General features: G+C 36.1%; 1 protein-coding gene across 6 annotated transcripts in view; it reads right to left on the reverse strand.

Annotated features, from left to right (window-relative positions):
- Positions 1-27,304, reverse strand: part of Sipa1l1 (signal induced proliferation associated 1 like 1) — a 130,296-nt gene that overhangs the window by 70,450 nt on the left and 32,542 nt on the right. For all 6 annotated transcript variants that reach the window (XM_076849928.2, XM_076849927.2, XM_077109129.1 and 3 more), the window contains exons 4-6: positions 16,123-16,297; positions 6,574-6,677; positions 3,183-3,340 (exon numbers count right to left, since the gene is read on the reverse strand). In XM_076849928.2, the coding sequence (XP_076706043.2) occupies positions 3,183-3,340; positions 6,574-6,677; positions 16,123-16,297 (437 nt within the window). The remainder of the gene's footprint in view (positions 1-3,182; positions 3,341-6,573; positions 6,678-16,122; positions 16,298-27,304) is intronic.

Genomic DNA, 27,304 nt, shown 5'->3' on the forward strand with positions numbered 1-27,304 from the left:
TCATATTCTTGCTAGTCTGAGGATAGCTGCAGTAGGTAACAAATTTACAGCTGTGAAAATTCTTTGAGGACTCAGTTTTATTCTAAAATTGCCACAGAATTTCTTTTTTTTTTCTATTTTGCTTTGTAATATATCTATTTTCCTGAGAAAATAAGCTCCTCCTCATTGCCTCCTCCCACAATAAAGGCTACATGGGCCTCCAAATACCTCACCATAACCTACTTCATTTGAGAAGGTCAAAGAAAATTTTGATACCTAGAGTTTACAGGTGGAAAAAGTCATCACTTTATAATGTCTTGTGATTTCTTTTGGTGATGTTACATATTGGTATGTTCCCTTTGATTTACTAATGGAGAAAAGCAAAAGATGTGTTGGGCTGCAGTCAAGCTTGGCAACTAGGAAATTTCAGACACACCTGTGTGGCATGAGTAGGGGTATTCAGTGTGCTTCTCTTGGCAGACTCCCATAGCGTCATATGATAGGTTAAAAAGATGTGCTCTTTAGGCAACAGATTAAATGTAAGAGAAAGCAAAAATCATGATTTCAGAGATAACAACAAAACAGCAAAGCAATGAAAAAGGCCATAACTCCTGTCCCATTAAGCAGTGTGCTTAGACTTGTGCTGTCCATTATGGTGACCACTGACAACATACAGCTTCTGAGTACTTGAAATCTGACTGGTGTAAGCAAGGAATATTAAATAATATTAAATTTTAATTAATATAAATTTTAAAACTGGCATTTAATTCAGTTGAAATATTTTTTAAAAGTGTGTCTGGAACAATCTGGGTGTAAAAATCTACTTTTTCAATTGAAAGTTTTATGAAATCTTAATACAGATTATGTCCACTGAAAATTTAACATCCTCAGATGTGCTGTTAAGTCTAAAATACGCTCCAGATTGCAAAGACTTAGTCCAAAAAATGTAAATGTTACAGTATTTTTTTTTAATTTTAAGAATCACACTAGTCCAAGTTAAAATGTTAATACTTAAATATATTTGGTAAATAAAATATTATATGGGGTGAAAAAACAGTATCAAATTAATTTCACCTATTTCTTATTAATTTTTTAAAAATCTGGCTATTAGAAAAATATAAAATTAATATGTGATTTGTATTTTATTTCTTTTCTTTCCCTTCTTGTGGTAATGGGGATTGAACCCAGGGCCTCATGCATGCTAGGCAAGCACCATAGAGCTGAGCTAAATCCACAGCCCTGGCTTGTATATTTCTACTGAACAGTACTGATTTAGATAAAAGCCTGAAAAAGAATGAATTTTCTTTAGAAGAAACTGTCTAGTTTTCCATTCCCCAAACTTCCAGGTGCCCATTCAAAAAGGGCTTAGCTTTCTATCTACAAAGTAGTGTGAAATCCTTTTACATGAATCCAGTAGATAGCATGCTTCAAATGCTCAGGTATTTTCTAAATAAAAAGTTATCCATATCAATTATAGCCAAATGTTCTGTGCTTATTTATTCATTCTATAACTACCCAAGCAGATTTCAAAGAGTATGTCTTAGGTGAAGGGGCTTCAGATGTAAATCTACACTATCAGGGTTTCCATCCTGGAACTTAGGAAACTGAAGACCTCCCTGGTTTGGGTATTTATATAGGCTCAAGTATCTGAGAAATTTTGGAACATAGCTGCATGTCAGGAATAAGGACTACAAAAACTCACCTTTCATGGCTTGTGAAAGAGGGAGAGGGTAAGGGGAGAAATGGAATGGAAAAATAAAGTAAAACAGGGCTGGGTAGGTAGTTCAGTGGTAGAGTGTTTATCTAGCATACACAAGACCCTGGTTCAATCCCCAGTACCCAACCCCCCACCTACATTTGATTCTGCCCAGTGAGAGTCAGCTGGACTCAGGCAAGTTATATAGCCATTGTGTACTTTAATTTCATTGTCTGAAATTGGGACAAAAATGGTACCTGCCTTCATAGGTTTTAAAGATTAAGTGAGGGAAAAGGAAAAGTACTGGAGAATAAGTCTGAACAAATTATATTGTGTGCATGTACAAATGACATAATAAGCCTCACTATTATGCATAAGTACAATGTGCCAATAAAAATAACTGTTAAAACACAAAGAATGCATGAGATAATAATCACAAGTGTAATTTTAATTCTAATTACATATACAAAAATAAAGAACATGTACACACATATACACACACCAAGATTAAATGAGGTAACACATGTAAGGTAGAGAGAGTGGTACTGAGCTTACAGGAAGACCTCATTGAATGCATCCTGTGATGTAAGCAAGGACAGCAGCAGTCAGCAGCAGTCCAGAGGAACCTTTACTAACTCTGACCCCTAAAGTGCTTTACTCCTAGAATTAACCTGCATTACTCTAGAATTAGATAGTAGTGGACCTCACAAACTCATTATTAGTCTGTATTGGCCACTTTCTGTGCAGGTAGCAACGTTACTTCAAAAATGAATATAAAAGATTAACAAAGCCTAACACCTAAAGTTTATGGATGGAAAGAAATGCTAAACTTTCATACTTTGAAAGGCTTGATGAGTATTAGACATGTCTTACAAATGCTAGAATATCCTTACACTTCTTGGGATTCCATTCAAATCAAGACAGCATCACAGGTCTTATCTCCTTTAGTACCTAAGCCCTCTGAATTCAGATACTCATGAGATTGGTCAACTATTGACATTGAAGTATTTTCAACAGATGTTTAAGAAAGTATAGAAATGCCTCTAAAGTTATATTTAGAAATGACAGTGAATCAAGAAGTCAGAAACAAGATTAGGCTTTTTTAATGACAATAATTGTTTAAAAGTGAATTTCTCTTCCCCATTTATTATGAGAATTTATCTCTGCTTTTGCCGTGTGTGTGTGTGTGTGTGTGTGTGTGTGTGTATTATATATAATTAACACTATGAGTAATTAGTTGGTTAGTAACCAGATGGTATGGATGAAGGCTACTGCCTAAGGAGGAGGTGCAAATGCAAACAGCAGGTGTCTAACTAACGAGTCTGGTGGATGCCAATGCCATCAGGTTATGTCATTGTGTGAATCTGTTCAACTGCATATACAATTTAAGGAGCAAAATAAATAGTAACGGACTCTCCACTGCCACTTCAGAAAGCAAAGCTGGATGGGGCCTCTGCATGACACTCAGTCAGTGTCCACCTACCATTAGCGAAGTAGGGGTACATACCTGTAACAGACGTTGTCGGTGCAGGGACTGTGAGCCCTGACAATGACAAAGACATGCTGAAAATGGGATCTGATATTTTTCGGGCTGAATGGCTGTGCTCCAGGCTCTTGGAAAACAATTGTTACAATATCATTTCCAATATGCCGCTTTCGTAGGAGCTATGAAAAAAATAAGCAATCAACATAAATGACAGCGCCCTTATTTCCCCTCCCGATTTTCTTTATATAACCGTATTTAAAACACTCATTACTAATCAGTACAGACTAGGGTAGGTAATCTATGCAGTTATTGTCACTATTTTAGCTTGTCTTATTCCCTCCAAGGAATATGGAAATGAATATTCTGAAATTTGCATAAAATATAAGGCCATTCAAATAAATCTAACCAATATCTGGCATATTATGCTCAGACCCAAACATCTCCAAACCCTCAGTTTCTATAACAACAGTTTTGTTCCATTTTTGTATAAGAAAGAAACTTGCCACAGGGAAGATTTCAGAGATGAGAATGGCTGAAGCAATTACAAGGCAATTTATGTTCTGGTTTAATTGGCTGCATTTAGAGAAAACGTGGCTAAGGTGTTGCTGTTAGACTTTTTATGTCACAAACTGAGAGTGTCGAAAGTAATAATATTCCACAATGGAGTAACGATTTAAAAGTAGGTTAAATTTCAGGTTTAAAACAGCTACTTTAATTACAGTGAAAGCTGCTTAAGACCACCTTCTGTTTCATGTTAAATGGTGTTTTATATAGGTGGTTTCAAATTCAGGCACCCCGAATCATTGTAGGCCACTGCCTTTTCACAAGGGGATTATAACACTTTAATTCAATAATGTAAAGAAAAAATGAACAAAATATGTGTTTCTCTTATTTATTTATTTATCTAGGTACCAGAGATTAAACCCAGGGGTGCTTAGTCACTGAGCCACATCCCTAGCCCTTTCTAATATATTTTATTTAGAGACAGGGTCTTGCTAAGTTGCTTAGGTCCTTGCTAAGTGTTGAGGTTGGCGTTGAACTCATGATCCTCCTGCCTCAGCCTCCTGAGCCTCTGAGATTACAGGTGTGCAACACCACACCCAGCTCACATATTTATTTTATGGAAGCTCTTAAAAGAGAAAAATAGCTCAATGTGACATTTTATACACTATCCATTAGACATAAGGCTGCACTTATAAAACTTAAAAAATTCTCTAGTGACATCAAGGTACACAAATTACGTAACAGTAAAATCAATGATCTATACTGGCTGTCAACTAGGAGAAAAGATGCCTTTTAGATTAGGATTGAGAATTGGGGGTTAGAATGTTTAGGAAATGCACTTTTAACCTTAGGAATTTGTAAATATCCCATATTATCTTCAATTGAGGCATTTTACTTCATTTCTAAACATGATATATAATCAGATGTTATGGTCTGAATTGATTGCTGCTCAGAATATTCCAATAATTAAAGATTATTAACATATTCAAGAGCTTTAACAAGCCAAAAATAAATACTACTTGTCTATGTCCATTCCTGCATAGATGACAATAGGGGACATCATCTTTTTTCATGTAATGTCATTCTTTCCTTGACATGTGTCTTGATATCTGAAATTAATGACTTCACGAAGGACAAAACAGAAACAAATCCATTTATTTCTCTTATGCATAATAAAGCCTGTATTCATTTTTAAAAGAGCGCAAAAAAAGATTATAAGAGATACATTATTTCCATTTTTTTCCATGCATAAAGTCATCTATACAGAAGAAAATTAATTCCTCAGCTAAAGAATGAGAATTTGTTTTCTCTTTTTGTACTGGAGATTGAACCCAGGCTTCCTCTACCATTGAGCCACATTCCCAGCCCTTTTAACTTTTTTATTTTGAGACAGGGTCCTACCAAGTCACCAAGTAGTTAAGGCTGGCCTTGAAATTTTAAGCGTCCTGCCTCAGCCTCTCAAGTCATTGAGATTACAGGTATGTGTCACTCAGATGGCAAAAATTTCTTAATATATAACAGTACTAATTATTTTCTTATTCTTGTCTATGATCACACACTTTTGCTTTGATTAGACCCCCAAATTAAAATAGTTTTCCACTTAAATATCAACTTAAACTCATTTACTTAGAAATAACTGAATCTTATTAAATTTTTTACCCTCACAAATCTCATCTTTCTATTCTGAATATTCAGGCAGAATAAGCCTTTTATCTCCCCATTAAAGATAATTTGTTAAAGTTCTTAATTTTTTTTTTTTTTTTTGTCTACTGACTGGTCACAATAAGAAGTCTAGTTAGCATGGTATATTTTTTCTCAGGGAAATCTAAAACTTGGAGTTTCCATAAGACAAAGTGTCAACAAAGTCCAGATTAGTGAGTTTATCTTAAAACAGGTTCATTTTAGATTTATAACTGATTCACTATTTTTTGTCCTATTTTTTATTAATATGATAATCTTGAAAGAAAACTTTCACTACTTAGATTTGTGATTTACTCAAACCTAAAGCGATGAAGTGCTAGATTAGATCAGTGTTTGGTAAAATTTTGTGAAAGAGGATGTGATTCATTCTGCAGCTGGCCTGAGTTCTGTTAGTACAACAATTGACAATAACAAAAATCTATATCCACTTTAAGGTCACAAGTAAAACTGGACTGTTCATGTTTTTAATAGCTTTGAAAGGAGAGTCTTTTTAGTTCTCTAGATGGTATTACTTATTTTGAATTAAAAAAAAAAAACCTACCACATATTCTCAAAAACAATACTGCCAGTTTCCATTTTACTCTGTAATGATCATACTTCTTAGTTGTTGCACTTTACTATCTCAAATTTTAGTAATGACACACTGTGCTTTTAGATCTTTTTAAGACAGACTACATTGTGTGACACATACACATGCAGTTGTTATTTAAGGTCCTTGACATCTCCTGATGAACATGCTATGACAGAACATTATTCTGAGATTCTACTGACACTATGACTTTTCTCCAAGTTAGACTAAATCTCCCTTGAAATCTAAATGAAGAATCAGTACTTTGCTGCTTTCTGCACTGGCCTCTTGAGAAATTTCACCCACTTCCTGCATGTTCTTTGCAACCCTGCAGAGTCATCTAATCACGATTTCAACTCGTTCTCTTCAGATTTCATGAAAACCTCAATCTCTGTGGGTGAAAAGCAAATGATTAATTCGCAAAGTCATCCAGCTGGCTGTTAACCTGGAATCTGTGTCTCTTCATTTGTTTTCCGCTCATTTGCTATTCCTGTTTCCACAGAGCACAAATCACAAAGCTTCCTGCTGCGGTGACAGGTGCAACACTAAATTCTGGTTTCAAATTTTACAAACTTGCCACTTAGGCTTCTCGGGGAAATGAAATAAGGGGGGGAAGCACTGATCATGAAGATCTCTTACCTGTTGCTTGTTGTTGGGTGTATAGGGCAGCATGGTAGACACATGGAACATAATCTCATAGTCTTTGTATGTTGTGTACAGAGAATGGGTTCCAGTGGAGTCAGCTACAGTGAAAAAATACAAAATGATGAAATGACTATCAGAATAGGAAAACTAATTCTTTTAAGATAAATATCTCAGGGGAAAAAAGGAAGAAGGAAAGAAAATTATTTGGAAAGAAAAGATCTAAACAAGACCCACTGTAGGTTTTAATACTTTCCTTTTTAAAAAATAACCAATCTTTTTTGGCAATCTAGGAGGCCTATGAAATTGGATTTCTTCTCAGAATAATATTTGTTAATGAATTAAAAAAATGTATAATTTCAAAATAAATCAATTATACAGAAAATTTAAAAATACAATATACATAAAATTTATAAGATCTAATAATTTATCTACTTCTATTATAATTCTGAAGGAATGATAAGTCCAAGCAATATTCTAAGATAGCTGCACCAATAGATAATGTGATATGAAAACATCTCCTTTTTATGGACAACAGAATCATAGGCAGAGCAGTTAGTACTATGGTTTGTTGTCTATATTCACAATTGAAGGAATTTCTAAATTTTGACCTAAGCTCTGTGAAAGTAATGACAAAATGATTATCCAAGTTCTGCACATAATTAACAAGTTAAGAAACTACTTCTAGAGGCTAGGGTTGTGGCTCAGTGGTAGAACACTTGCTTAGCTCATGTGAGGCATTGGGTTCGATCCTCAGCACCACATAAAAATGAATAAATAAAATAAAGGCATTATGTCAATCTACAACTAAAAATATATATAAAAGAGAGAGAGAGAGAGAGAGAGAGAGAGAGAGAGAGAGAGAAAAGAAACTTTTTCTAATACTTCCAATTCAAGCAAGACAATTGTTCTTAACACACAGTGATAACAAATCCGAAACTCTGAAGCACAAAGGTATTTTAGGAATGTACAACAATTTTTTTAAAGACTTAAAGGTATGTGTTGTGTTTTCACCTTTTTTAATGGGTTGGGAGGTGGGGAACTTCTACTGCCTAAACAAAAATAGTTTCAGAATCAATGTGACCACAAATTCTTGGAAACTAGAGAAGAGAGTTACTGACTACCCAAATCAAAGGGAATATCAGTTTAGACTTGAAAGACATGGTTTATAAACCACAAAAGGAACAGAAGTACTTTCAGTCTGGGCACAACCCTCCATCAACTATATTTTTGAAGACCAGAACATTCTGCTGCATTTTAGAGAAAGATGCTATAAGACAAAGGCAATAGTTCTCAAAGGCAGAATCCCAGGCCCTAACTGCAGGAGTGCTGCACATTGGGTATGGGGCCTCAACAGAGGAATCTGTTTTTAATAAACACTCCAGGTAATTCTAAGGCAGTAGCTCCACAGAAGTAGCTCCATGGCCCTTAGATACTGCCCCAAGCACAGACTACAATTGTGGCTTACAGACAGCTTTAGAAAGGTATTCTAGATATCTAATTTCAAGCTTGAGCTTATTAGAAGGTATTAATTTTGAGGCTGGTATAAAATACTAGGGTTTAAAAATAAGTTAAAAATAGAACAAAGCAAAGATTATTTTTTAAAAACTGCAGAAATAAACTGGATGCACCCAGCGGCCTGGGTGGCTGAGGCAGGAGGATCATGAGTTCAAAGCTAGTCTCAGCAACTTAGTGAGACTCTAAGCAAGTTGGTGAGACCCTGTCTCTAAATAAAATACAAAACAGGGCTGGAGATGTGGCTCAGTGGCTGAGTGCCCTTGAGTTAAATCCCTGGTACCAAAAATAAAAAAGTTTGCAGAAATATGTACCCATGTATGACTACCCAAGAAAAGAATCTTACAAATCTCAATATCACCACCACAAAAAAACTGCAGCATTTTACTACAATAAAGTACTCTACTGTTTAAGATTGGACTTGAGTAAGAAGAACTTATCTACTGTTAAAGATCCCTGTTATAAATATATACAGAACTGATTAGTGATTTTTAAAATTTTAAGGTGAATGTGTCACATTTGATGTATACTTACCAGTGTTTCAAGTAAATTTTAAGCAAAATTAATGAGCAAGAAGAAAAGATTGTCACTTGTATTAATTTGTAACATTTTGCTTTATATAGCTAATATAAAAAGGATTATTGTCAGAAAAACTGATATGGAAGACAACCCAAGAGATAATTTACTTTGCTGTTTCTAGACATTTCTTTCCTCTTCACGTCTCACCTCATACAACATATGCTACTTGACCACCATTTGCTGGGGATCTTTGGAAATCCCAGAGTTTTGCTGAGAATTTCCAACATTTTGGAAATAGTTTCAAAAGTTTCAGAGATGAAACTAGGGTCAAAACAACAAAAATTTCTGAGAAGTAGTAAATTCTAAAATCTGGAAATTACTATGTACGTAATAGAATTGCTAAGCTTTACCAGGGAGAATAGAAAAAGAAAGGTCACTGTATTTTCTAAAATAAAATAAAATATCTAATGTTCTTGTTCTTGGTTCTATTCCCCCTTGGAACTGGGGTTTGAACCCAGGGAACTTACAACTGAGCTACATTCCCATCCCTTTTTTAAAATTTTTATTTTGAGACAGGGTTTTGCTAATAAGATTTTCAGGCTAGTCTGTTTAAGCCACCCAATTTTTGGGGATTGCAGGTGAACTACCACACCGGGCTCATTATTGTATTTTTAGTAACCATGAAATTCTGAAACTATGAAAGTCTTAACAGGATGAAAATTAGAAAAATAGATAAAATGCCTTTTTATTTGTTAAAAAAAAAAAAAAATGAGGAATCTCAGGCACCATAAAGGTCATCTCAACAATCACAAGACTCACCTCCAACTCACACTTCAGGCGGGGGCATGTACTCACTCATAAATTGGAACTTGAAGGTTAAGTCATAGCAAGTAAAACTTCTCTAAGAATCAAACTAGATGATGAGAAGAAGACACTGAATAATTGAGGAACGATAATATTCTCAATTGCTTTAAAAGGTATAGATAAGTGATAATGTCCTACATCAAGCATTTCTACTTGAAGATGATATAAATAGGTAAATAAGCAGTTTCAAGGTACAGACAGTGTCACAGCTGTACCTAACTTCTCTTTTGACTCTTTTGCTTTTAGGTAGTTGAATGCATGGATGATATGGTAGACGTGTGTCGACTGAAATGAGGAAAAGGTAATTAAAACTTTCAAGTAACTTTTTCATGGTCATTAAACAAGAAAAGCTCAATGAAAGAAAATAAATCTATACAAATCGATTTTAGGAAAAGTCCTCAGTTTTAAATATCTAAGGAGGCTGGGGACGTCGTTCAGTGGTAGAATGCTTGCCTAGCATGCTTGAAGCCCTGGATTTGATTCCCAACACTAAAAAAAAAAAAAAAAAAAGGAGAAAAGTAACATCAATGTAAGTTAAATCACAGATAGATTGTAAATCTGATTCTAATCCACAGTTTGAAAGAATATACATTCTAACAGCTTACTGCTGGGACCATTCATTTAAGATCCTCATGCTAGAGTGAGATCTCACATGTGTGCAACCTTCCTTGAAGGATCAGGGATGCTCAGAAGCACAGCAAACACAAGGTATGCACTTGTGGAACATTGGCATATATCTGAGATGAGACAAGTTTTGGATCCTAGGGTACTACTGATTTACTCACGAATGAAGTAGTTGGGGGAAGTGAAGAATTCCATTTGTCTGGCATCTGATGTATTTCCTAATTTTTAAAAATGAATTTTTAGTCTTGGTCAGGAGACAGGTTAATTTACTTCAAGGAAGATGAGCATGAGAATAGTTCCAACAACTATTGCTATTACCCTTTACTATAAAAGGCAAATTGATACTGTGTTAGTTTAAGAAATGTTCTTGGAGCTCAAGGCTTCTCAAAATCACTAGCCTATTGAGAGACATGGACAGAGATAGTGTGCAGCTGGTACTTAACAGTCAGCCACTACTATTTTCTAACCACTGCTCATGTTGTAGGATAACTGCAATTACATGATCCCCAGCTTGGAAGTAAGAAGATCTGATCAGGGATGGCAATAGTACCACTTGTCAAATGACTACATATAAGTCACTTCACTTCTATATTCTTCAGTATTCTCACTGTCAAGAGGATTAAGTGAAATAAAGTATATGAAAGTGCTAGCCCATAAAAGATGCTTGATAAATGTGCTAGTGAGAGTGTACAATTTTGTTCAGTTAAATTAAAAAGTGCAGTTTCCTTTAAAAAGACTCCTTTATTCAACAGTTTCTAGAATACTGACTAGCCCTTTGCTTGTGCAAAGCATTTAAGTATGCTAGTTTTATACTTTTCCCTATCAGAGTTCAAATATTCCCAATAAAGAAGAATTCATTTTATTTATGAAAAATCTAAGTCTCTTCCAAGCCCCTGAATTTCAACTGCTGACAACATCATTGAAAAATAGAGGAGGCAACAAGCATTTATGAAATTGAAACATGTTAAAGAGGGCAAGGCTGAGAAGGAATGCTTTATAAAAGATTTGTAAGGCTCATGGGTGCTGACCTGACAGGCAAGACTCGGTCAGGAAATGATTCCCTGAATAATGATTAATAGGCACAGCTTAAAATGAGGGTGGTCTTCCACTTTGCAAAAATAAACTGCTTGGAGAGAAGTTTATTTTTGTATTTATCACACTGTGAGGTAAATGGTGATTATTTGAATTATACGTCATTCAAATAATAATAATAAGACAAAGAGAGGCAAAAAAATATCCACTACTGAAAATTCTTCATAGAAAGCTTGTCCAGCCAATGACATATTTATCTGTAGGTTATTTGTCTGCTCCAAGTCCTTATTTCTGAGATGAAGAAATGGACTTGTACAGATAATTATGAAAAAGAAGAAATGGTCTGATATCTCCATCAATCCTTTCCTTCCTCAGCCTCTCTCTCCTTCATAGAAGAAAATCCAAATATAATCACAACACATGACAAGTAGAGCTGTCTCATGAGATTAGTCTAAGGGACTGAGAGAGGAAAGACAGAGCCAAATAGCCAGGCTTGGAGCTCACATTATGCTCTCTGCACACTTCATTAACCATACCCACTAGGATCTGTTCCACTTCCCTAATGCTTACCAGCTATCTAAGTATGGGCATGTTGGTAAATCTAAAGAAGCCAATTCTGTTAAGTGGGGTTAGGAGTGGGGTAACTGGTAGCTAGTAGTTTGTAGGGATTAAATGAGATGGCACCTGTGTAGATAAAGCATCTGGGACTTGTGCTTCCAGCCACGTATAACAGGGTACTTGGTACAGGACTCACTCTCCCATTATCAGTAATGAGAAAAGGCGGTGAAATGCCTGGGCCAAGTGTTTTCAAAAACTAGGCAAGAGGCAGCGTTAGAAAGGGAGCTCTAGGAAAACTACAAAGAAGCTGGCAGTTTTCTACCTAGAGGCACTTTCAAGATAATGGTATAGAGCAAGGCTTTCAAGGAGAAGCCAGGACAGCCTGGAGTTCAGGAAGACTGAGGTGGCTGAGATCTGTTAGGCACAGCACCTAAGAGGAAGAAACCTCACAGTAGAAGATCATAAATATCAAGAGGGGTCCCCCTTGAATCCTGAGGTGAATAGTAAATTGTAGACAGGGAGTTGAATCCCAAAAGCAAAGAAAAACTGTAAGCCAAACAATTGCCACAGTTCAAACACGGTTGAAAAACACCTAAGCTCTGACCAGCCACAACAGATACTTCATAGAATATGTAGGTATTCCAGGTGCAAGAAAAGCCATGCCTTAGTAGTAGGACCAAATTAGCCAGAGACTAAAGCCTACTCTAGGCATGCTTCAACAAGGCTCATGAAGATCAATCTATTCTATAAATTAATTTCCTGCCAAAACAAAAGTCAACTCTCTCAAGGCAACAAAATCCAAACACTCAATGATCAAACATTCACAGTATCCAATACCTAACAAAAATAACCAGGGCTGCAGCTCAATGATAGAGCGCTTGCCTAGCACTGGGTTCAATCCTCAGCACCACATAAATATAAATAAAAAAAGGCATTATGTCCATCTACAACTAAAAATATTAAAAGAAAATAACCAGACAAATGAAGTAGTGAAATGTAATCCAAAGTAGGGGAAAATTCACTAAAAGAAGGAAGCTCAAAATAACAAAGATGATAAAATTAGCAAATGAAGACTTTAAAACAACTATTATAAAATATTCAAGGTTTTGGATAAGATCTTAATGAGGAGAGAATAGAAGGTAGGAAAAAAATTTACCAAATGCAACTTCTGGCTCTAATGGTTATGATACCTTAACAGAAATTGGATTAAATTAACAACGAATTAAGACACGGTGGTGGGAGGGTGGGGAACATAAGAAGCTTGAAGATATATTAGTAGGAATTATCCAAACTGAAGCACAAAAAAAACAAAGGCTGGGGAAAAAAATAAGCAAAGCCACATCACCCTATGGTACATACACTAGAGAGTGACAAAATACATTTGTAACTGGAGACTCAGAAGGAGGTAAAACAGAAAAAAAAAGGAATAAATAATAGCAAATAATATTTTAATGTAATGAACTACACATCCAAAGATTCAAGTGAGATCTACAGTGAGAATGATTCTTTAGGAGGATTTGTTCTAGAAAGTACTTTTTCTTTGTGAGGATTACATACCACATAATAAAGTTAGATAAAATGTGATGAGATTATGACTGAACACAGAGCAGTCTTTTTTTTAAAAAAAAAATTTTTTAATTGTAGATGGATACAATATCTTTATTTTTATTTATTTATTTATTTTTATGTGATGCTGAGGATTGAACCCAGTGCCTCATGCTTACAAGGCAAGTGCCCTACCACTGAGCTACAACCCCAGCCCAAGAGCAGTCTTATTGCTAGTGTATCAGAGCCAGTGAGAGGCCGCTGAGTGTATAGAGGCTGGCTCTTGACAATTTTGGTGGCCTATTCCTTTTTGTGCATCTTTGGTGCTGGGAACTGAACCAAGGTCTCACATATGCTAGGCAAGTGCTCTACTACCGAGCTACATCCCCAACCCCTTAGTGGTCTATTCTTATTTAATAGAGGTTTAAAGAATGAGACTACTGGACTTCTCTGGGTTTTGTCTATTAGCTCAGGGATAAAAAAGAGAATTTTACATTATTGCCTTATCGTGGGCTTTCAAGTAAAAATACATCCTTAGTTTCATTTGTTTCGGGAAACTATACCCTACTATGGTTTGGATAGGTTTAAGTGTGACCGCCCCCCCCCCCCCCAAACCAAGGGCTCATGTGCTACAGGTTTAGTCTCCAATGTAGTAGTATTAAAAGGTGGTAAAGCTGGGTATGGAGGTACATGCCTATAATCCTATTGGCTCTAGAGGCTGAGGCAGGAAGATCACAAGTTCGAGGAAAGCCTCAGCAACTGAGTGAGGCCCTAAGTAAAAAAACAAAAAGGGATAGGGATGTGACTCAGTAGTTAAGTGCCCCTGGGTTCAATATCTAGTATTAAAAAAAGCAACGGTGGAACCTTTAAAAAGGCAAAACATAATGGAAAGGGGTAACTTCTTCACTGTGAGCGTTATTCTTGGAAGGGATTAGCGCTGGTCTTGCAGGGTGAGTTTCCATAAAAATGGGTTGTTATAAATGGAGCAAGACTGACCCTTCCCAGCTCTCTACCTTCCTTTCTTAACATGTGGCCTCTTCCACATGTGCTTTCGCCACACCATTGAGGCCCTCACTGAGCCAGGCAGAAGCGGGCCCAATGCTAACTGTGAGCTCCAGAACTGTGAGCTAAATAAACCTCATATCCTTACAAATTATCCAGCCTCAGGTATTTTGCTAAGAAGAAAAGTACACTAATACACACTCTGAAAGGGGAGAAAAGGAAACTGAATCCTCCTCAGGAGATATGTTTTGAATGGTTGAAATACTTCTCAGTGAAAAGGAACACTTCCTGGCAGAGTGGATTTACATAATTCTAGAACTGTAGAGTTAGAGGCAGTTTGCCAGTCGAGATTCATCTCCTTCTAGCCTTCAAAGCTACTGGGATATTAGGGCAAAATTTGCACAAAGTGCCTATTTTACTTATTGCATTGCCTTATCAGAAGCCAGACTGCTTAACTATATTTCAGTCATACATCTCTCACATTACCTTCATCATGAAGAGGTGGCTGGGAAGGTATAAGTATATAAATAATATATTCTTTTCAACACATTCTTATCAGCTCCCAATCTGGCTACTCATTTGCAAAACCAGGATACTCATACATTTTTTTTCTCAGATCCTTTCAATAGTTCTTTATGATGATGATGATTTATATAACAACAAATTAAGACAACGGGGTGAATACCAGAATATTTTGGATAAAAAGGCTTACAGAGATTTAACTTTTTATGCAGTTGAAAGCACAGTATAGAACATTAAAATTATTTAAGAGGCTAGGCTATTTGTGGGTTTTAATAGCCTCTCTTGCATGTCGTTTCCAGGTTGGCAACAGCAAAACCATGGCAACAGGAAATTCTTCCTGCAGTGGAGTTTATGAATGCTTTTCTGTTTTCATGACTCAACTCCTTATTTAATTTCCTGTACAGAAAATAAGAGAGATTACTATAGACTGCAATACAGAAGTGCTAATCCAAAGACCTTCTCAAAGAAAAACAGGTCACAGGTGTCTATGGATGAATTTAGAGATAAAATTTAAACTGACTCCATGTAGACATGCAGCAGAAGCCAACATATCCTTACCAAAATAGATATTTGAGGACTTAAACTATTTTATTGACACTAGGGGAATGGGAATGGACAACACTATGGGTTCATGCACTGTAATTAAACAGACACTTCATTATTGTGCTTTTAATCAACACACTTTATGAGCCAGACTAATACCAAAGCTAAAAAACTTATTTCCTTTCAGTTAAGATAGACCATGGACAATAATAATAAACAACAAAAACCCATCTAGGTATTCAAAGAATACAAAAATAAGCAAGTAGAGTAAACAAAGACTACATGGATAAGCATGAGAATTATGAAAACAAATTAATGAAGTAAAAAATTCTAGGGCTTGCAATCAGATGGCTGTGAGCTCTTATGGTTTTTAATCCCCCAATATTCAGCTACATGTAATAAAACTTGTGCAGTGCTATCCTGGAGTGATTCTGTGTGACCTGTGTCTGCTGCTTTATTCCCTCCATACCTCTGATGACATTATTTTCTTGTAGTCCAATCCTGGCTCTGTGTGTGTGTGTGTGTGTGTGTTTGTGTGTATGTTTGTGTGTGCATGTGTGATGCTAGAGAACAAACCCAGGGTTTTGTGCATGGTAGGCAAGCACTTTACCAACTGAGCTATATCCCAGCCTCAATCCTGACTATTTTGGTTATGTTCTTCAATTGCTCTGGTGCTACATTCTACCTCTCTAACTTTCTCTCCCCCATCACAAGTAATTTTCTGCAATAGATGGCAACGTTGTTTTATGGATAGTTTGGCAGATGCACATCAGCACAGTAGGGGGAAAACAAGCATGGTGGGAGGTGAAAAGTATTTCTTACTTTTGGTGTCAAGCTGTGCTCGGTACTTCTCAAATCCTTTTAGCCGAACTCGTTCTCCCAACAGCTGAAGGAATTCCTCAAAGGCTGGGCCCGCTGCCTCGTTGTTGTACATCTCCTCTTCTGTGCTCTGTCCTGCTTTGCAGTACATGATGCCCACTTTCTGCTGATAGTTCAGCTGTGGAGACAGCAACACAATGCATAGGGATGTAGGCAGGTACTCAGTGTCCCACTTAAATGCTAAAAGTCCTAGGGGTATAAGCCCAGCAAAGAGCCAACATCTCTCTTCTCTTGAAATCCTTCTGTTTTAATTCTTCTGTTTCTGATCCAAAACTATAGTGGAAGTGGAACAAATACCTATAATCCTCACGAATTAAGAGAAAAAGGTCAGAAAAATAAATTCAAATGTCCTGCATTCAGGATTACAAATCATTAGACCAGATGTTGATATTTGAGAGTATTTCTTTTCACAGATTACAAAATACAAAATGAGGCTTTACAAAATGGTTTGACGACAAAGGGCAATTCTTTTATAATGATTATTCCCTTTTAAAAAGTGAAGCTTTTATGAATTTAAAAACAGAGATTCACTTAATAAAACACTTTAAAATATATATATATTTATTTAATATATATATGTATTTAAAATATATATACATTGTTTTGCACTTAAAAGTCCACTAATATCCTTGTTTTTTATTTGCTTTTGTAAAATTAAAGATTTGTCACTCAAGACCACTTGTCCAATATATTAAATTATAAACCTTGGCAATGTACTTAGGGAAACTTCCAAATGTTTTTCTAAAAGTTGAGTATCTGGAGCGAAACTTAAAAAGGGGCTTCATAATGTAAATCAACTGTTGGCAAACATTCCTAATGCAAATACAATTAAAATAAAGCACTTGATGGATTTAAATATGATATAACACTAATCAAAATAATTATTCATCAATGAAAAGTCTAGTTATGTTGGGCATGGTGCCACATACCTGTAATCCCAGCTACTTGGGAGGCCGAAGAAGGAGAATCACAAATTGGAGGCCAGCATTAGCAACTTGGTGAGACCCTGACCATGTCTTAAAAGAAACTTGGTTTTTTTTTTTTTTTTTTTTGGTGGTACTGGGGATTGAACCCAGGGCTTTGTGAATGCAAGGCAAGCACTCTACCAAATATGCTATATCCCCAGTCCATCAAAAGAAACTTTTAAAAAGGGCTGAGGTATAGCTCACTTGCCTAGCATGCTTGAGGTCCTAGGTTCAATTGCCAATAATAGACATATCAAAAAAAAAAAAAAAAAAAAGTTTAGTCAATCTGCAAACAAAATTTTAGGAAAAAACTGGACATTTAACAAGAAATTAGTCTGCAATAAAAAAATTTAGACTTTTAATTCTCTAGTGGCATCAGGACAATTTTTAGCCCTTAATCTTATTTCCAGAATGGCACTGAAGCCACTTCTTTAAAAAATTTTTAATCTAATAAATGCAAAGGGAGAATGGAAGAGGTGAAACTTAAAAAACATTTTTTTAAGAGACAGGGCTTTACTGTATTGCTCAGGTTAGCCCTAAACATCTAAACTCAAGCAATCCTGCCTCAGTCTTCTGCATAGCTGGGATTACCTGGCACTCTGCCTGGCAAGGTGAAATTTTTACAAACTAGTGTTCATTGAATACCTCCTATATGCCAAACACCATGTACAATATCAGACATAATGATCTTCCTATCCTCACAAGAGTCCACAATGCAGATCTTATGCATCTGATAGATAAGCAAAGTAAAGGTCAGAGAATGGAAGAGAAAGGAAATAGCCCAGGAAGGAGGAACACAAGATTAGAAACTACAGTTTAAGGATGTCATTTCATTAAATATCACTAGGACTTAACTGGACCTGTCCTGCCCCATTTCTAACACTGTATGGTCTACGGCCTCTTATTTGCAATTCTGAAACCAAAAGGTAAAAGCCAAATTTAAGCAAACACACTTAGCAGCAAAATTTGATATGGGGGCTGACATCAATACTTTTAATTTATTCTTCTTTGTATGAATATTCATATTTCCCATTATATAAATATTCATATGCTTGATTGTGGGGTACTGTCCCAGATCCTACCAGGAATATTAATATATTGGTGCATGCCTTTTGTTATTCTTCTAAAATTTGAAAACTTCTGAATTCTGAAACAGACCCAGCCCCTGCCATTGTACACTGAGAGAATATGGAACTGAACTATCATTTTTGACTTTCTCAACCAAATGGTTCATGACAGTTGAAACATAGAACTGTCTAGGGAATAAATCTTTGCTTGCTTTCTCTCCATCCTCAGTACCCCTGCACTGCTGACAAAGAAGCTCAACAGCCTTCACGTGACCCATAGGCACGAGGGCTCTTTGGGAGTTATATAATTGCATAGAACTGATTCTGCTTAACTCTACCTACTCTTGTGGGTGGAAGGTAATATTCCAAGTTTGAAACTTGCAAATAGCTGGATAGACTGATATTGAATATTTTTAAATGAACATACAAACTGGTATTATTGCTACTTCATTTAAATTATTAACAGGAACACAAGCATTTTTTTTCTAAGAATGGTACGCAAAAACAAAGATCAAGGTTAAACTTGCTGCACTGACATTTAACCCCTTCCTCAGTGGTTAAATGAGTGTGGCTAATGTTAGGAGGGCAACTCTGAACCCAGGACCTTTCTTGACTTTGAAATAACTTGAGTTCCCATTTAGGGATTGCCAAATAGAGTGGATGATAGGCTTTTTTTTGGTACGAGGGATTGAACCCAAGGGTGCTTAACCACTGAGGCACATCCCTAGTGCTTTTTTAATGGTTGGAGATATGGTATCACTACGTTGCTTAGAGCCTCATTTTAGTTGCTGAGTCTGGCTTTGAACTCATGATCCTCCTGCCTCAGCCTCCAGGGCTGCTGGAATTACAGGCATGCACCACTATCCCCTGCAGCTGTATGTCTATTACAAAGGAGTCCTTAAAACAGCCAGGTCCTAGGACTGAGCAGTGCCTGACTTTCTTCCTGCAGGAAAAAACCATCAAAGAAATAAAGCAATGGGGTCCAGGGGTGGGGGGGAGTACTATGTTGTGTGGCTGGGCCTCCCAGATCTGCCTTTACAAACAATATAAAGTCACTCTGTTCAATGGAAAAATTATAGTGACACTGCATTTGTGGATGCCTTTTTTAAACTTTTAGATAAAGGCCTAAGATTTCACTGTGAAACATTCAAAAGGATTCATTTATCTATTAAAAAATGAGTTTAGTGTGGAAAGAAGATAAGTAAGGAAACCTCCCCCAAAGCACTGGACAAGCTGACTTCAAGGGCAATAGGACAATGTGCCCTTCTTTTCACTGATTTCTCATACCCTGGTGAGCTCCTACAGACAGAAGAACAAACTGGTTTTGCTGGCTTTAAAGGAATGTTCCTTTAAGGGGATTAAGAATTTCACCAGAATGTCAAATTTCCTCCAGTTTGAAACTGTGCCAAATGTCGCCTGCTCTATCCTCCTAAAGTGACAATCTGACTGTATCCTTGATTTCTACTCCAATAAAATCGAATGTAGGTGGCAGTCTCTGAACTCAGGCTCTTGAATCCTTAGTTAGTAAGCATGTTCCCTACAAGAATATGAGAAATTCTGAAGGAGGAATTACATGAATACAACAAGAAACATTCCAAGAAAAGGAGCAAATGACAATGGAGTGAGAACTGAGGCTTGCATATGAGGTTATATAAAATAGTCTTTTTTCTTTGAGAAACACTCACAAATGTGTCCGTGTGAGTTTATGTATGTGAATACACAATACCTAAATGTAATGCTTACAACAGAGTAATGATGACACCAGAACCTTCCTGGGAACAGGCTGGGTTTATCCAGTTTTGCTTTGGATAATTTCTATGTCATTTAATTAAGTGGTTATAATTCCATGCTTGCAGATAAACTGCTCATATGAAACACTGATAGAAGTGATGGGACACTAAACAAATGTTTCTGTTTGTGAAAAAAAGAATGACCATCAGTCAAACAGGACAAAGGCTTTGAGATAAAGATTTTGAATCTCCGCTGAGTAAACATCTACCAACACTGATGGTAACAGTAAACTGGCTCTCTCTCATGAAATAAGCACTTCAACACAGAATCAAACCAACAGAGACAGGTTGAGCATCCCTAACCCCAAAATTCAAAATCTGAAATGCTCCAACATCTGAAATGTTTTGGGCTTGTTGTAACACTCAAAACATTTCAGCTTTTGAATTTTCAGATCAGGGATGCTTAAGCAGTAAAGTATCTGTACATATTCCAAAACCTAAAAAAAACTAAAATCAGAAACACACTGGACCCATACATTCTGGTTAAGGGATAGCCCACCCATACCACAATCTGACTTACACAGTCCTAGGTTCCTGGAAAGATGGCTGCAAAAGTCAAAGCTCTTAGCAGTAAGAATACTTTGAATCTTTACAAGTAGAAACAGATTGAGGCTCTCAGACACCTCTCAAGAAGTCTTGCATTTTCCACCCCATCTTCCCCAGTGTTACAGTCACAGGAAGGACATTGATGTGACACACACCACAAGGACAACCCTGTTTTTTTACAAAACCTTTAATATTAATCTAGAAAGTTATGAGGTGTGACATCCTGCAGGTCTTTCATTGTGCAACATTTCTCAAAGCGTAGACCATGAACTCTTGAGAGTCCCTGAGACTCTTTGGGGGGAGACCCAGGATGTCAAAACTGTCTTTATAGTAATATCAAGAGGTCCTCTGATGTTAGCAATGATGGTGCCCCAAACTGCTGGCACCTCGAATGAATCAAACCTGTGACACCAAACTATGCCAGCATTCATGTATTCTATTTCACTGCCGTGCACTCACCATCACCTCCAGAAAGTGCAGGTAAGAATGTCCTTGATGAAGCAACAATGATTTTCATTAAAAACACATGTTAATATTCTACTTGATGATATGAGGAATATGCATGAAGCATTTGTTGCCTATTTAAGTATGACAGATACCCCAAGGAGAAGCACTTGGTTGAATGATCTGCAAGGTGAACTAGTTGCTTTAATCACAGAAGACTGTGGGAAACAGAATGATTCCTCCTTTCCTCAAAGTATCTACATCCTAATCTCTGGATTCTGTGAATATGTACTTGTAGTATGGCAGAGGAGAACTACGTTTATGGATGTAATTAAGATTGCTTATCAGCAGATAGGGACTGTAACCTGGATTACTCAAGTGGGCTTGATAGCAAAAATGTCCTGAAAAGTAGGACAAAAGTAGGATAGGGAGGCACAGGATGATGGATGATTGTCAGCAAGAGATGTAACAATGGTGGCAGAGTAGGAGGAATATAACACTGTTAGATCTGGAAGAGGAAGGCAGAGAACTGTGTGCAGTCTCTAGAAGCTGCAAACATAAGGATTCAAAATCACCCCTAGAACACTAAATCTGTTACAGCAACAATAAAAACTAAGTAAAACACCTTTTATTTGAAAGAACAACCAACTGACAAACTGTGGTTACTTAGACTGTATATCTAGAAGTATTTTCTTGAAAATAAAAAAAAGGGAGCTTGTTATTTTAAGGAAAACAACTAATGATATCTTGCTGATTATATAATTCAAACTTTACAACAAAATTTTTGATTCTGAAAAACTTATACCTATCATTATGAGTTTGAGAGCATACCAACTTTAAAGATTTTTTTTTAATAGGACCAATGTTAATGTTAACAATGGGTATTTTTGTTATAATAAACTAAGTCAACATTTAGAAAATCTGCATAAGAGAACCAATATTTTCCAAATGACTGACACATGGAGTTATCATATATGGATAAAAGATTCATCTAAAGTATACAAAAGTCAATGAATTTTTAATTTAAGTACACTTAGGGTTTCAGGTCAATTCAGATTAATCTTTAAGAAGCTACCATTTGTTGAGTTTGATACTGTATCAAAGAAAAATATCCACAATTACCTGAGAAGTCATAAAATTCTTTCCCCCCCCACCTGGTACTGGGGATTGAACCTAGGAATGCTCTATGGCTAAGCTAAATTTGTAAAAATTTTTGTAAAAATTTGAGGAGGAGGTCTTGACAAATTGCCCAGGCTGGCTTTGAATTTATAATCCACTGTGCCTAGGCTTCCTCCAAATAGCTGGGATTACAGGTGTGCACCATTGGCTACTCCTTCCTTTTCAAAGCACATGCACTGTGTGAGGCCAGACTTTCTTTGTCCACTCCAACCAAAACAACAGATTGCAACAGAGAGACAGCAGAAGCAGATGTGACTCCAATTGCATTCTATTAAAGCAGACATTAAAGGGATTTGAAAAATGTTCAAAAAAGTCTTTCACTGACTTTTTAAAGACTTCTTTCACAAAAATGTTATTTATATTAACATAATTGCTTATTATTGCTATTTTTAAAAGAATTAACTCAATATTTAAAATTTCTACATAAATTTTAATGAAGTAAATGAATACAAACTGAAAAGTAACATAAGCAAAAGTTTCTGGGTGTCCTTGATACAACTTTTAAGGGGGTAAAAATATTCTGGGACTAAAAAAGTTTGAGGGCAAGAGAAAATGGTTAAAAAAAAAAGTTTGAGCACTATTATCATTGTACTTCATTTTGCCATTCTCTAATGACAGGAAATTAGGTGCCTTTAACCACGTTTATTGGTTATCCGATAAGTTTTTTGCAGAGTCTGCCAAAATTTTCCCCTTTGGCTGCAGTAAAGATTTACTCTCAGCTGGGTACTGTGGTACATGCCTGTATTCTAGCTTCTCAGAAGGCGAATGCAGGAGAGTCACAAGTCTGAGGCCAGCCTCAGCAATTTAGCAAGAATCAGTCTCAAAATAAAATGAAAATGGCTGGGAATGTATCTCTGGAGTACAATGTTTGCCTAGCAACACAAGACCTAGGTTCAATCCCCAGTATCTCTCTCTCTCTCTCTCTCTCTCTCTCTCACACACACACACACACACACACACACACACACACAGTGCATCTTGGTGCAGTTTTCTGTTTCTTATTCTTGAATATGTGAGTTACAATTTACATCTATGAAAAATCTAGAGACATTCTTTCCTCGTTTTTGGGTGCTTTCTACCTCCTCTGGGGATTGACTCGTATGTATTGTTATGCGAGATTAGGTTCTCACCACATTCATGTGTTTTTTTTGGGTTGCTCTTCTTTAAACTTGTTTATTTAACTTGGAATTATTTCTACTGCTATGTCTTCCAGTTCACTAATCTGTTCTCTTGCATTGTCTAATTGTTGTTAATCCTTAACAGGACATTTTTTTTTTCCTCCGACTCTGTACTTTCACATCTATAATTTGGATCTGGAACTTTTTAAAATGTGTTCCAGATCTCTACTTAAATGTATTTGATCTTTCTTTCAGCTTCCTAACATACAAAAAGAAATCTGTGTCATTTTTGCGGTGGGTTTTGATTTGATTCTCCCTTACTATAGATCATATTTTCTTGCTTATAATTTTTGGTCAATCAATGAATGGATTGTTAGACATCATCCTTTTGGGTGTTGAATATTGTCGTATTCTATTTTGTGGGGGAGCATTTCAGACATAATTCCTTTTCTATAAGTATTCTTTGGCTTTTTTTCTGGAAGATAGTTAAATTATTTATAAATAGTCTGATACTTTTACATTCTTGCTTTTAAATTCTATTCGGTTGTACTTGGGAAGGATTTATTTTAATGAAACTTTTGCCCCACTATTGAGGCAAAAGCATTATGAGACTCAACCCAATGCCATGTGAATGATGAGGTTTTACAGTCTGGTTGAGGGAGACTGTGCAGCTCTCGTTTTCCTGATACTTTGCTCTACAAACTGTAGCCTTCTGGCCTCCCTGGAGTTCCATTTTAGTCTCAACTCATGGAGGCCCTTGGCCTTCAGCTGGGTGTACTTCCCAAGCTGCAGCTTTGAAATGCTTCAGAGAGAAAGCTGGAGAAATCTGAGAGTTGCCTCAATTGTTGCCCAACTTCCAGGTCTCACTGTCCTTTGCTGCCTCATGTCCGATGTCATTAAAAACCACTGTTTCATTGTTTTGTCTAGTTTTTAAAGCTGTTTCAGATGGGAGAATAAATCTGGTCCCTTACTTAACTGTGGCCAGAAGCATACAACTTCCTTCTGTTTACACATAAACTTTATTGGTGTACAGTTTCTGATCAGTAAACTGCATGTTTGACACATACAATTTAATGAGTTCTGACAAACTACCACCACGATCAAATTCCTAACATTCCCATCATGACCCTAACAGCTCCTAGCTCCCCTTCGCCACTCATCCCTGTATCATTCAACAGCCTCAGGGAATCTTGTTCTAATTGTTTCACTATAAATTACTTTTGCCTGCATTTTATTTATGCTTCACATTTTTTATATTGGTGCATTACAGTTGTACATAATGGTAGGCTTTGTTATTACATATTAGTACATGCACACAATATAATTTGGTTTTCTACATTTGTGTGTGTGTGTGTGTGTGTGTGTGTGTGTGTGTCTGTGTGTATTTTAGTTGTCAATGGACCGTTATTTTATTTTTTTATGTGGTGCTGAGGATCGAACTCAGCTCCTCACACATGCTAGGCAAGTGCTCTACCACTGAGCCACAACCCCAGCCCACTTGTCTACATTTTTGAAGAATATTTTATTGGGAGTTATACTCTTTCAGCACTCTACAAATGTCTTCTGGCTTCTGTCTTTTCTTTATGCTACTTAGCCCAGCAAATGGTTAATTTTAACAGCCAATTGTCTCTTATTGTGAAGGCATTTTTGCATCTGGCTATTTTGAAGATTTTTCTCTTTTTCTTTTGTTTTCAGCAGTTTTTATTACAATAGGCCTACCTCTGTATTTCTTCTATTATCTTAGTCAGAGCTCCTTGGTTCTGTCTCAAGGCAAGACTTTTATTAGTTTTAGGAATTTCCCTACAAGTATTTCTTCAAACATTGCTTCTGTTCCCAAACACTGCACCTATGTCTCCTCTCCTGGAAATCAAATTGCATATATGTATTTTACTGTGACTCACATGCTGTTTACTCACTTTCCTACATTTTCTGTGCTTTCTTGTCTTTATTCTGTAGTTAAAATTTTTTGAAAACTTGTCTTCATCTATTTTCCCTTTATTCTGTCTACTGTGTTCTTAAACTCTTCTAGTTTTAGATGAGTATGTAGAACTCATTCTTCTTTCAGATGGTTTAACTTTTGGTTACTTATATTTCCAGTTCTGGAATTTGTTTGATTATTGTGAAGATTTGAATTCTCTGGTGAGTCTGCAGCCTCTGACCCCACTAAAACCTCTCCTCTGCCTCCTAACATTTTACCTGGTATTTATGCTGGACTTTACCCCATGACTCTTGCTTATCAGCAAACACCCAAGGGAAAAAGAACTGTAGGATATTTTTAATTTTGAAGAACTCCAACTTCTCAATTCTTTATTTTTGGAATCAGGCTTTTGGTGTCATGTCTATGAATTCTTCACTAAGCCCAAGGTTCCAAAGATTTCTCTAAAGATTTTATCAGAAATGTTTTAGTTTCACACTCCATCTATGATCCATCTGAATTAATTTCTGTATAAGGTATGGCACATTAAAGTCAAGGGTTATTATTATTTTATGAATGTTCAGTTGTCCCAGTGCTGTCTGAAAAGCCTATCCTTCCTTTTCTGCTTTGGTACCATTGCCAAAAATCAGCTGGCTTTGTCTGTGTGGGGCTATTTCTGGTTTTCTATTCTTTTCCACAGACCCATGTGTTTATTATCCTTCAACAATAACAGTGATTACTCTAGCTATGTCGTCAAACAAGGTAGAACAATTTCTCTTATTTCTTAAAATTGTTTTAGTTTCTCTGCCTTTTCATACAAGTTTTAGAATAATAGTGTCCATGTTACATTACAGAAAAGATTATTCTAAAATTTATGTGAAAAGAAAAATGAATATAGTGTCTATTCGTTTATTTATGTCATCTTTGATTTCATCAGTCTTTCACAATTTTTTTCGCAGAAGTCCTATACATGTTTAGATATATGTCTAAGTATTGTTCCTTTAAAAAAAAAAAAGGGATTGTAAATGATACTGTATTTTATCAGTTTTCACATATTCATGAAAGAAAAATAATTAGCTTTTTGTAAGGTGCTATTATATCATACATGCTAGCCGAACACACTTTTACATAGATTCTTAGGGATCTTAAATAGGGATGGTTTCATTTTTTCCTTTCCTATATCTACATGTCTATTAGTTCCTTTTCTTTCCTGAATAGAGTGATGAGAACTTCCAGTACTATGCTGAATAAGAGTGGGGACAGAACACATTCTTCCCTCATTAATATTCAGTCTTACCATTGTATGATATAAGTGTAGATTTTTTGTAGATGTTCTTTATCAAGAGAAAGTTCCTTTCTATTCTAATCTTTCTTAAAAATCATGAATAGCTTTGAATTTGTTAAATGTGTGATTTTTCTAGGTTGTTAGTAAGGCGAGTCTACATACTTGTACTGTGAGTCATAATGAGTCTCACCTACTTGTGAATGCTGAGCCCACCTTGCATCTTTGGAATAAACCCAACTAGGTTTGGGTCTATAATTTATATATGTAAATTACTGAGTTACATTTGCTAATATCCAGGAATTTTGAGTGTACATTAATGAGGAACAGGGCCAATAGTTTTCTTCTTTCTTACTTTTTCTAGCTTTGGTATCAGGGCTTCATAAAATGAACTGAGAAGTATCCATCATCTACTTTCTAGAAGAAACTGTGTAGAACTGGTGATGATCTTTCTTTAAATATTAGGTAGAATTTTCCAGAGAAACCATCTGGCTCTGTAGATTACTTCTGGAGTTCTAAAATTATTGATTTAATTTTCTCAAAAATTATAAGGATGAGTTGTGGTAGTGTTTTAAAGGAGTTGTTCCATTTCACCTGAGTTATCAAAATTACATAGGTACATAGTACCACTGTATTACACTGTAGATGTTCACGGCACTGGTAGAGACATTCCATTTCATTCCTGATTATGGCAAGAGTTGTTTTAGCTCCAGATTTTTCTTTTTTTAGTCTTCCTAGAGTATTTTCAACTTTATTGATTTTTTTTAAAGAGTTAGCTTTTTGTATCATCATTCTGTTATCAACTGATTGACTTCTATC

Source organism: Callospermophilus lateralis, chromosome 3 (assembly GCF_048772815.1).
Source record: "Callospermophilus lateralis isolate mCalLat2 chromosome 3, mCalLat2.hap1, whole genome shotgun sequence".
Classification (NCBI taxonomy): domain Eukaryota; kingdom Metazoa; phylum Chordata; class Mammalia; order Rodentia; family Sciuridae; genus Callospermophilus; species Callospermophilus lateralis.